Consider the following 11,094-nt stretch of genomic DNA (forward strand, 5'->3'; position numbering starts at 1 on the left):
AAAGCGGTGTTCCCAGCTTCTGGGTTTTAAAACCTAAATCTATATTCAAATCTGGCTGAAGGTGTGTTCTGGGATTTATGAAAGCCTCTTAAAGGGGTAAATTTACCAAACCGTGACAAAATCATCACAATCTTACTTTAGACATCTGAAGTGGATGGGAATTTTAAAGAGACCCCTCGTTGCTTTCGGTCGCACCGTCCATCCCCACCGCTCGCTCCATTGGCCGCGGGGTCGGTCCCAACTTTGGGGCCGGGGCGGGCAGCGCTGTGCCCGCGGGCGGCCGCCCCACGGCGCTCGGGTGGACGCAGGGATGATGCTCCCATCTCCCCGTTCCATTCCCAAGCATTGAATTTTCTTTCCTCTCCTTTCCGTTTCCTCCAGCCCCCAAAACCCCCTTTCTTCCTCTCTTCCCCCCCCCCCGCCCTTCCAGCCCGCAACACACCGCTCCTATATTTATTTATTTTAAATTTTTTTTTAATCGATTTCGAAAATACCCTCCTGCTCAGGAAACACGGGAACGAATTATCTCTCTCATTCTTCCAAGGTGGATTAAGGTTATTAAATAATATGTGGGGGCGGGAGGGGATGGCGGGGAGGTGGGGGGGTGGGGGGGGAGGAAGGGTTGCACGGGGATATTTAGTGCTGTGCTGCGCTCCGGGGGCGGCGGGGCCGTGCGGGGCGGTGAGGGGAGGATTTTCCCCAATGGAGCTTTGGGCGAATGTAAAGGGCATGGGGGGGGGGGGGGGAGATGGGGGGGGGTGGATGGAGGGGGGGAGGGGGCTGCAAAGGTACCACCTCCCTAAAAAAAAAAGAAAAGAAAAGAAAAGAAAGAATAAAACATAGCCAAAAGAAAGCAAATAACAATTAAAAAGTATCATGGATTTGGGAAAATTAGAAGAGAAACGCACACACACACACACACACACACACACACACAAACCGACTCCAGAGAGTGAGGAGGAGAGAGAGAGAGAAGAGGGGATTCGGGGCTCCCTGGGGGGCCAAGGCACCAACTTTCAGAGAAGTCCCTTTGGCAAAATGCGGCCAAAAAGTGGGAGCGGCTCCGTTGGGCAGCGGCCGCTTTGTGCAGCGGGGTTATTCGGGTTGTTTGGTTGTTTGGTTGTTTGTTTAATTTCCCCTCCTCTCTCCTCCCCTCTTCTCTTTTCCCCCTCCTTCCTCCTCCTCTTCGGGAAGCCAAAAAAAAAAGAAAACACACACACGCACCAAAAAAAAAAAACCCAATAACACTGCAACGACCCAACCCCGAACATCCCAAATCTGCTCCCTCACCGCTCCGGCTCGGATCGGTGGTTGCTCAAAGCCTAAGGACAACCACATTGGGTTGCACTCAACGGGAAGAGCCACGGAGAGGCGAATTAATTGCCGTCCCTTCATTAACATAGGTCACCCCACGAAAACGATGGAGCCGCTGCGAGCGAGGAAAGTGTGCGCAGAGAGGGGCTGAGCGCTCCGCTCCCTCCCCAAGCGCCGCAGCTCCGCACAGCTCCCCGGTCGCTTTGCTTCCTCGGCCCGAGCTGGGAGCTGCGCAGAGCCCGGCCCTCCTTCCACCACCCCTTTGCTGAGCCGAGTTTATGTCTGTAAAGATACTGCCGCGTCCCGCTTTGAAAATGCGGCGCAGTGCAAGTCTCGTTCTGCGGCTCCATCCGGAGCTGTATCTCACATGTGTATTCGTGCGTTTTCATAAGTGTATGCGTATTTTTGTGTATTCCTATTTATTTTATGTCTGTTTCTATTTACCTGTGCGTGTACATATGTTTACGTTACACCTATACACATTCACACACACGCCTGTGCCCACCAGGACTGACGGGTCCCCTTCTCCCGTCCTCCCCCTTCCTGAACACTCTCAGCTCTGCTCAGGGGGTGCTCCCAAGGGGGGTCCCAGCGCTGGGACACCCCTTCACCCCTCTCCATTACCCCGAGAGTTTGGCTCTCCGCTCAGCTTTGCTATCCCCCAACCCTGCCCTGCTCAGGCGAAGGCTCTGCCATACTCCGAGTCCACCCCCCAAAAAAAATGTTTACTTCCATATTTTAATACCTTTTGTTGTTTCTATTATCCTCCCCCCCATAAGCCTTCTACGGTCCCCTCTTTCCTTCCTTCCCCGGGCAATGCTCTCTCTGCTTAAAGTCCATCACATTCATTTGTACAATGACTTCACGCGTTGCGGTCCATAATGTATATTTTTAAACCGCGCATCTCCTTTTAATGGACATTCTCGTGTCATTTCGGCGGCTGTTATTTCTCTCCTGATTGTCCCCCCGGTCCAGCAGCGGCCCTGTTTTTTCCTCCCCCTGTTGTGTGTTTTTATTATTTTCCCCCTGGCTTAGATGTGTCAATCACTCTCTCCCTGCCATTGGTTGGAGAGTTTGCGTCAAAAAGTTGCCAGAGAGGCGCTTTCTCAGCAAAGCTCCCCGAGAGAGGTAGAGACCTCAGCTCCAACGCACCCTGCCACTATTATTAAAAATAAAATCACTCGACCAACTCCGGCACCGCCAGCGCTGTACGTACCGAGCGCAGCCCCCGAGCATCCCCGCATCCCTCTCCCGCACCGCCCCCCTCCCCCCCCCCCCTTTTTATTCCCCCCTATTTCTTCTTCTTTTTCAAACATTTTTTTTCCTCTCTCCTCTCCCCCTTTCTCCCCCACCCCACCCCTCCCCTCCACCTCAGTGTCGTGGGCATGTGCATGCGGCGCGCTCCCTAACCTCCCGCTTTGTGCTTTCTCTCTCCCAGCTCAGCCCCAGCCCTGAATTTGGAGAGGACCCGACCGGCGGCTCTGCCCCCCGCGCCCCCCAGCCCTGCCCGCGGCCCCGCAGGTAAGTGGGGCACCGAGCGTGGGGTATCGCTCCTAAACACAACGAGGATGGGAGAGGAGGGGGGTGGTGATGGCAAATTATTACGCTTATTTTATTCTTACTAATTTTGGTTTTAAGTGCTTTTATGCCGGGAGCTGAGGGCACGAGAGCAGGGAGCGGGATACGGGGATGCGGCGGTGCTCCGCACTGCGCCGGGGATACCCCGCACTGCCCTGGGGAGGCCGGACCGGGCCGGGCCGAGCGGAGTGAGGCTGCCCCGAAGGCTGAAACATTCCCCAAAGGCCCAAATGAAGGAGCGGAGGAGGGGGACAGGCGATTCCCACGGCTCGCCCCTAAGCCCCGCTCTCCGCCGTGGGCTCGCTGCGCGTTTCCTCGACTCGCATTATTCCCCCCCTCCTGATCCTTTGGCCTTTCATTCTTCCCCGGCCCCGAGGTGGACTTGGAAAATGAGAAAGAACCGGGAATATATATTTTTTATTATTGTTTTTTTTTTCTTTTCTTTTCTTTTTTTTTTTTTCCCGTCTGGAACTCCTCTCGTCGCGCTGCGGAGACTCCGCGAAGTAATTTCGCCGAGGTGCGCTGAGCACCCGCGGAGCCGCGCTGGGAGCAGCGGGGGTTGGCATCCTCGGGGCTTTGGGGCTACGAACCCCAATGCGGGCAAAACGGATGGGTTGAACCGCATCCCGATCCAAGAGCGACTGGGGCTGTTTTGTATTTCCCCGCTTAATCTATTTTTATTTTTATTATTATTATTATTTGGCCGTGGGAAAGCGCTTCCCAAAGGCTCCGTGCCCCGAATGGTATCGCGCTGACAAAGACAAAGTCGGGAAAGTCCTTGTGAAGGAGCACAAGTTTCGTTAGGGAGGAAATCCTCCGTGGGGCCGAGATCGGTTCGGGGTTCGGGTGCTGTGAGAAGTTGGGATTTGTTATTCGTTTCGTTATAAGAAAAGAGAGAAAGAAAGAGAGAAAGAAAAAGAGAGAAGGGAAGGAAGAATGAAAAAAGGAGGGAAGAAGAAAAGGAGAGAGAAAGAAAGAGAGAAAAAGAGAGAGAGAGAAAAAAAGGAAAGAAAGAGAGAAAGAGAGAAAGAGAGAAAGAGAGAAAGAGAGAAAGAAAGAAAGAAAGAAAGAAAGAAAGAAAGAAAGAAAGAGAGAGAGAGAGAGAAAGAAGGAAAAAAAGATAGAGAAAATAAAGAAAATAAAAGGAAAGAAAAAGAAAGAAAAGAAAAAACAACTCAATTAACGAAGCAGTTATAAAAATGAGATCGTGGAGGCAGAGATGGGACAACGGCCCCGAGGTGAGGTCGTTCCCGACCTCCCCGTTCGTTCTCCGGATCCGCGACGGAGCGCGGATACGGCGCGGCAGAGCCGGGAGGGAACACCGCAGCCGGTGCGGATATATCTATAGAGGGGTATATCAACCCCCCCATTTCGGAAAAAATAAAGAAAAACAAATAAAGAAATAATAATCAAAGCAATGGAAGTAATGCGGGCAGGGTGCGAACGGAGCTTTCCCTCGCCGACCCCAGCCCCAATTCCCCTTCGTCCCGCAGCGCTGTGCCCCAATCCCCGGAGTTTCCCCCCGACCCCCGCGGTGCCCCGGGCGCAGTGTGCGCGCACGGCCGCTCCGTGCATCCATCAGCGGGGCCGGGGCCGGCGGCCCGTAATTAGGGAGCGTGTGCCGCTCGGATTATCTCGTTAGTTTATCAAGAAAACATTTATTATAATTAATTCTCGGACGGGGTAATTATTATTGAGCGAGGGCAGAGCAACTGGTAGGAGCGCGGGGGGGAGGAGGGGGAAAGGTGACAGATTGCGGAGCGGAGCCGTTGCTCCGCGGGCTGCGGCGTTGCGCGGCCGCGGGGGCTCCGCGGGGCTCCGAGTTCACGGGGACGGAACGCTTTTAATTTTAATGAATTTATTATTAATTTTTTTTTTTTGTTTTAGGGCCGCGCTTTCTGTTGTTGTTGTTGTTGTTGTTTTTCGTTGGCTCGTTTGCAAGCGTGCACACACATTAACGTTGCTCTTCCCGCATCACGCATCCCCCCCGGAGCGGCTCCCCCCCCCCCCCCCCCCCCTCGGGAAAGCTTCACCCTCCCCAGGGCAGTGCGGTGAAAGCGGGGCAGAGCCGCGCGCGGTGCGCGCACGCGGAGCCGCTCCGCGCATTTGGAAGCAGCACCGCTGCACCGGGGCCATAGAGAGGGGCCGGGGGTGGGGGGGGGGGGCTGCTGGAACTGAGCCTCCGGGTATTCGATAGCCGAACCGTGGAGTTTTAGGCTGTTTGGGGACGAAAGTTGCGCTCCTGTTTCTTTCTTTTTTTCCGACGGCGCAGGGAGAAGGGCGAGATTTGGCCGAAAAATAACAATAATAAAAAACAGGGGGGTAAAAAGGCACTTCCCCCCCCCCCCAGAGGTTGGAGATTTAACCCTTTCAGGAGCGCCGTGCACGGCCATTTCTCGGCTTTTGGGTCCCCCGTCCCCGCGCAACGCGCGGTGTTTGTTTTGCTCCGGCTCCGTCATCAGGAGTTTCTTGAAAGCCTAATAAATCTGTTACTCGCCTCCAAATCTAATTACCCGCAGTACTAATTAGGTGCAAATGGCCGGTGGAAATTACTGCGGGCGCGGAGCGATGGTGGTAGAGCAAGAAAAGTTTGTCTCTTCCCCGAGCGGGCATTTGAGCTCTGAAATGCAGCAACGTCGGGGGGAAGGGCGGGGGGGGAGGTCTGAATGTACCCAAACCTGGGATAATTAAAGTCCTTGCAAGAGACTGGGGGAGAGATAGGTTTCTTGAATTGTTTCTTTGTTTCTCACCCTTGGGCTTTGTTATCTGCATTATTTATTTAGCCGAGGGGTTCTTTGTGTCTGCGAATGGCCCCAATCAAGTTTTGCTTGAGACAATTAGCTGGTGCCCGGCCGGGAATCCTATGCAAATGCCCCGGGCGGCCGTACAATGCGGGCAGTTGAAGGCATGGGGGGGTTTTGTTCGGGCAGTAATTACTGGATGGGACGTACCCCCCCCCCCCCCCCCCCCCTCCCCTCCCTGCCTTTTTTGGGAGGGATGCGTTGATCTGCTCAGTCTCTCCCAGCTCCCAAATCCGGCTGCGGTCCGGGTTAAGAGCAGCGGGGATAAAGGCAGGGGGGCAGCGAGCTCCCTGACCCCCTCCTCTCGCTCCGCAGGCACCTGGCGGCCCCCCCCTCCGCCCGACGGCACCCCCAGCACCGCCCGGGGCAGGCAGGGCGCTCGGGCGGACCCCCCTCGCCCGGATTTCGGCCAACTCTCCTCCCCGCTCCAACTTTAGCATGATGTCTTATCTTAAGCAACCACCTTACGCAGTCAATGGCCTGAGTCTCACCACCTCGGGCATGGATTTGTTGCATCCGTCCGTCGGTTATCCCGGTAAGGCACCTTTTTCTCCCTCTCCCCAGTCTCCCCTTTCCCCTCTACCCCATGGATTTCCCAAGAGGAGAAGCCCCAGAGGCACACCGTGCCCTGAGGTTGAAGTGGCCGGTGGTTTGAGATTCCCCTTTTTCCCTTCCCGCTCCTCTTTTCCCCGGGGAAAGGGCTGCAAAAAGAGAACAGATGCTCCAACCCCAGCCGGGAGGGAAGGGGAGGAAGAAGCAACGCTGCAATAGGGCACCTGGGAACCGGCAGCGGGTTCCCTAGGAGGGCCAGCGGGAACACGAGTGCCCCTATGGGGAGGGGTCCGGGGGGGTCACAGAGCTCCGAGCACCACTGAGTGACAGCCAGGGCTTCTGGCTCCGTTCGCAGCCACCCCCCGAAAGCAGCGGCGGGAGCGCACCACCTTCACCCGGGCGCAGCTGGACGTGCTGGAGGCCCTGTTCGCCAAGACCCGCTACCCCGACATCTTCATGCGGGAGGAGGTGGCCTTGAAAATCAACCTGCCCGAGTCCAGAGTGCAGGTAGGAACGGGGAAGAAAACGGGTAGGGAGCCCCGCTTGTACCCTCTGCCTCCAGCTCGCTTTACCAAGAGGTGTTTTAGGGGATGAGGCCAAACCTAAAGGGAGATCGAATGGCTGTGGGGTGACGCGTGCTCAGGGAGGGGTGACGGTGCAGGGAGGGACAGAGCGGCTGCTTGCCCCCGAACTGAGCTGTAGGATTCTGCCCCTTCCTCCCAGAGCCTTGGGGCTTGGTGCAGCCCTGGAACACTCTTCTGAGCCCTCCACTCCCTGTGCTGAGCTCCGTAGGTCTCCCCAGCATCTGCACCCTCCCTTGGATGATTTTCAGTCTCACAGGTGCTTGGAGCCCCATGCAAAGTATCCCTGCTTTGCCAGGGATCCTTGCATCCTTGGATCTCCCAGGCTGGGGGCTTCCTCTGCCTCCGGAGGGGCTTTGATAGGAGAGAGGAGGCCTTGGGACCCCTCTGCTGGAACCAGGCTGCGCCTCCCTCACCAGCAGCCTGCGGGTCCCCAATCCAAAGAACATCCCGGAGTGCTGCTGATAGGGCAGGAGCGCAGTCCTGAGATCCAGGACAACCCTTGCAGCCTCCAACCCCATCTGTCCTGCTCACCTCTCTGGTGACGAGAGCCATACGGTGCTGTGTCCCTCCGTGCCCAATCCCAACCTTTTCCCCCATGGTACCCTGATAGAAGAGGCAGAGATAGATTGGGGCGCTGACCCCGGCTGGGATCTGAGAGACTGTTCAGGGGGTAAATCTTTACCTGGCCCCCAAGCTCTGCCTCTGTTTTCCTAATTGTTTCCACCCTTTCTGATGCTCTGTTGTTTCTAATTAAGGGCTTGACTTCAAGAGGCCTTAAAAAGTGATTCCTGGGGGTCCCTGGCTGGCAAACAGCAAATAGGGAGTGCTCCCTCCCGCCCTTCTCCCCCAAAAGTGGCCTTATTAAGCCTTTTGATTTGCCCATTTCCACTTGTTATTATTGCTAATGATCTCGGTGAAGGGGAGCTTTTCCCTGCAGCAGCCTCTGCAGCCCCCACCGCCTGCTCTCGGCCCCTCGGGGTGCCTGTGTGTCCCTAATGCCAGGCTTCTCTCCATCCTTCCCTCCTTCCTTCCCTCTCTCCCTCCCTCTCTCCCGGTTCCCAGGTGTGGTTCAAAAACCGCCGGGCCAAGTGCCGGCAGCAGCAGCAGCAGCAGCAGAACGGGGGCCAGAACAAGGTGAGGCCGGCCAAAAAGAAGAACTCGCCGGCCCGGGAAGTGAGCTCGGAGAGCGGGACCAGCGGGCAGTTCACACCCCCCTCCAGCACCTCGGTCCCCACCATTTCCAGCAGCAGTGCCCCCGTGTCCATCTGGAGCCCGGCGTCCATCTCCCCGCTCTCCGATCCCCTGTCCACTTCTTCCTCCTGCATGCAGAGGTCCTACCCCATGACCTACACCCAGGCATCAGGTTACAGCCAAGGATATGCCGGCTCGACCTCCTATTTCGGAGGGATGGACTGTGGATCTTATTTGACCCCTATGCACCACCAGCTCCCCGGACCGGGGGCCACCCTGAGTCCCATGGGTGCCAATGCGGTCACCAGCCACCTCAACCAGTCTCCAGCCTCCCTCTCCACCCAGGGCTATGGAGCCTCCAGTTTGGGCTTTAACTCGACCACCGATTGCTTGGATTATAAAGACCAAACCGCCTCCTGGAAGTTAAACTTCAATGCTGACTGCTTGGATTATAAAGACCAGACATCCTCATGGAAGTTCCAGGTTTTGTGAAGGCCCGTGGGAACCTTTGTGATAATAAGAGAAATCGTGACGAGAACAAAACACGCTGGGCCCGAACGCTCCAGCTTTAGTCAGGTCTTGGTTAAATTAAAGAGAAAATAACTAAATGGACAAATGGACAAACAAATGAACATAAATCCGACGACGACAACAACGGCGACAAAAGAGGGACAGTGTTGGTGTGACCACGTTCAGACTCATCTCCTGCTCAGACGCTCTGGAAAAGGAACGACAAAGAGGAAAACGGAGGAGGAAGGCCTTAAACGGACAGATCATCTAGTGAGCAGAAAACAGACAGACCAATCCGTGTTCTTTATAGTTTTAGGCAATTGTTGGGTTTCTTTGTTTGGAAGAGGTGGGAGATCGTTCCACCTATGGGCCAGTTTTTAAACAAAAAAAAAAAAGTCTAGGTTTTTATTTCTTTTTGTGTGTGCGTGGAAAGATCCTTCACCCAGAGGTTTCCAACGTCTTAGCCAACCCTTGGTTAAAATATTCGGAATGGACAGCGTCTCTCTTTCTCTTTTTCTCCCCTTTTTTCTCCCTCCTTCCCTCCCTCTTTCTTTCTCTCTCGCGCTCATCCAACTGTTTGACGCCCAACTCAAGTGGGCACCGAGAGAACTTGGTTCAGGGCTGTGTGGGTTGTGTGACTGATTGTCCTAGCTGCACTACTTTATTTAAAGAAAAAAAAAATAATGTTCATAAGGAGTCAATATGTAGTTTTTAAGAGACAATCAGTGTGTGTCTTATATAAATGGTACATCTGTGGTTTTTAATCTGTGCTAGACTTCAAAACTGTGATCTCCTGTATTGTATGCAACTACGAACTCCGCACCAGCGGGAGTTCCGCTGTGATTTAAATAGGTTATAATTATAAGTGAAATTCAGAGCAACTGAGTTACCTATTATCATCTTTCTAAAAAAAAAAAAAAGAAAAAGAATATATATTAAAAAAAAAAAACCCACAAAAAAACACGATCGCCTTTCACCAGAGGTGAAACTGAAACTGCACTGAAACTTTTTACAGCAAACTGTCTCTGAACGAAAGAGAAAAGACCGAAAATAACCACCCAAGGACATGAAACTCCTCTGGAGTTCACTTACAGCCGGCCACGCTGGCAGTAGCCGTCAAATCAAACAGGACTTCGGGCAGTTGCTCTGACCTGGACGAATTTAAGCTGAGAAATTCATTGTCGTTTATGCTTGCAGATGTGAACTGAAACAAAAAAAAAAAAAAAAAAAAAAAAAAAGATATATATGCATAAACCTTTTTTTTTTTTTTTTTTTTTTTCTTTCCTGGATTTGGCAGATATGTATAATTATATTAAAATGGTTCTAGCACACTCCATGCTTGTTGTCCGTTTCGATCGCGGCCGGCAGCGGTTCCGTGGGCTTTGTGGGCTTTGTGATCCTGCGCCCCAGCTGGGGGCTTCTTTTTGGGCAGGGAAGGATGCAAAACGGAAGGATTGGTTTCTTTTATTTTTATGTATTTTTATAACCCAACCAGGCGTTTCAAACCTGTTTCCCAAATCTCATCCTTCGGAGGAGGGATGGTGTTTCGTTTAGGGAGAGCCCCGGACTTCCCGCGGTAAATCAAGAGGGAAAAGGGGGACGGGGAGCACCAGGCACAGCTTGTGTCTGAGCAGAGGAACTGGGGAAGGAAAGCGCTGGTTTTCAAGCTGCAGTTTCACAAAATGAATCAGGATCAGGCTCTTCCCCGACGTCTCTGCTCATGGTGGCCCTCACCCCTTCACGCGTGCCTATAGGACTGCGTGAGCCCTGGAGTCAACCTGGATTTAATGCAGTAAACCAACAGACCGCTGGAAAAGGAGAGGCAAATGGAAGCGGTTGCTGGCACTGTGCTTCTGCCACCAACTGTACCCAACTCAGAGCCACCACCACCCCACCGTAGTCCCCACGTAGCTCACGGGCACGATGTCTCCTTGCGGCCTTAAGCATCCCTTGGTTTCGCTTTCCCCTTGGGCTCCACTCAACCCTTGTAGGGTCCATGAGCCCGCAGGGAGCCTCCTTTCGTCAGCCGCCTCTATCAGCACACTGCTGTGCCCCAAAACCACCATCAGTGCCCATCCCTTAAAACAAGCACCCTTCCACCATGCAGCAAAGCAGCCATCTCCAAACGAAGGCGAGTTTTCACGCTGCTTCACCTTATTATTCGGGGCACATGGATGGTTTTTGCATGGGTTGTGCCTATGGCTGCCCTGCTCCCAGCTAGGGGTGCTTCCAGATCCCCACCGCCAGCAGTGCCTGCGAAGCCATGCATGAGGTTCCAGCATTGGTGCAAACCAATGGAGTTGAACCCTCCCCAAAAAACCACTCATGCAAAATACACTCAGAAAAAGCAAATCCCTGTTGAATTAGGGCACAGCATCACACCTGCCTGGAAAAGCTCTTTGTTTGGTGGGCTTTTGATTTTTTTTTTCCTTTTTTGCAGCCTCTTTAAAAGCACTTTTCTCGTTTTGCTCTTCCCATCTTATCTTTTGCTGTTCTTTTCTGAGTGGTTCCCTGTCTTTTAGGGATGAGCTCCTTCAGCTAGAGCTCATTTTTTATCAGAAAAG

General features: G+C 53.6%; 1 protein-coding gene across 2 annotated transcripts; it reads left to right on the forward strand.

The window, feature by feature from the left end:
- Window positions 1–2,422: 2,422 nt before the first annotated feature.
- Window positions 2,423–9,512, forward strand: OTX2 (orthodenticle homeobox 2). Of its 2 annotated transcripts, XM_015287272.4 has the most exons (5): window positions 2,423–2,522; window positions 2,753–2,835; window positions 6,009–6,228; window positions 6,601–6,752; window positions 7,892–9,512. In XM_015287272.4, exons 3-5 carry the CDS (start codon window positions 6,132–6,134, stop codon window positions 8,510–8,512), a joined length of 870 nt encoding a protein of 289 aa, XP_015142758.1. In that variant the 5' UTR covers window positions 2,423–2,522; window positions 2,753–2,835; window positions 6,009–6,131; the 3' UTR covers window positions 8,513–9,512.
- The last annotated feature ends 1,582 nt before the right edge of the window (window positions 9,513–11,094 follow it).

The sequence above is a fragment of the Gallus gallus genome, chromosome 5 (genome assembly GCF_016699485.2).
Source record: "Gallus gallus isolate bGalGal1 chromosome 5, bGalGal1.mat.broiler.GRCg7b, whole genome shotgun sequence".
In the NCBI taxonomy this organism is placed as follows: domain Eukaryota; kingdom Metazoa; phylum Chordata; class Aves; order Galliformes; family Phasianidae; genus Gallus; species Gallus gallus.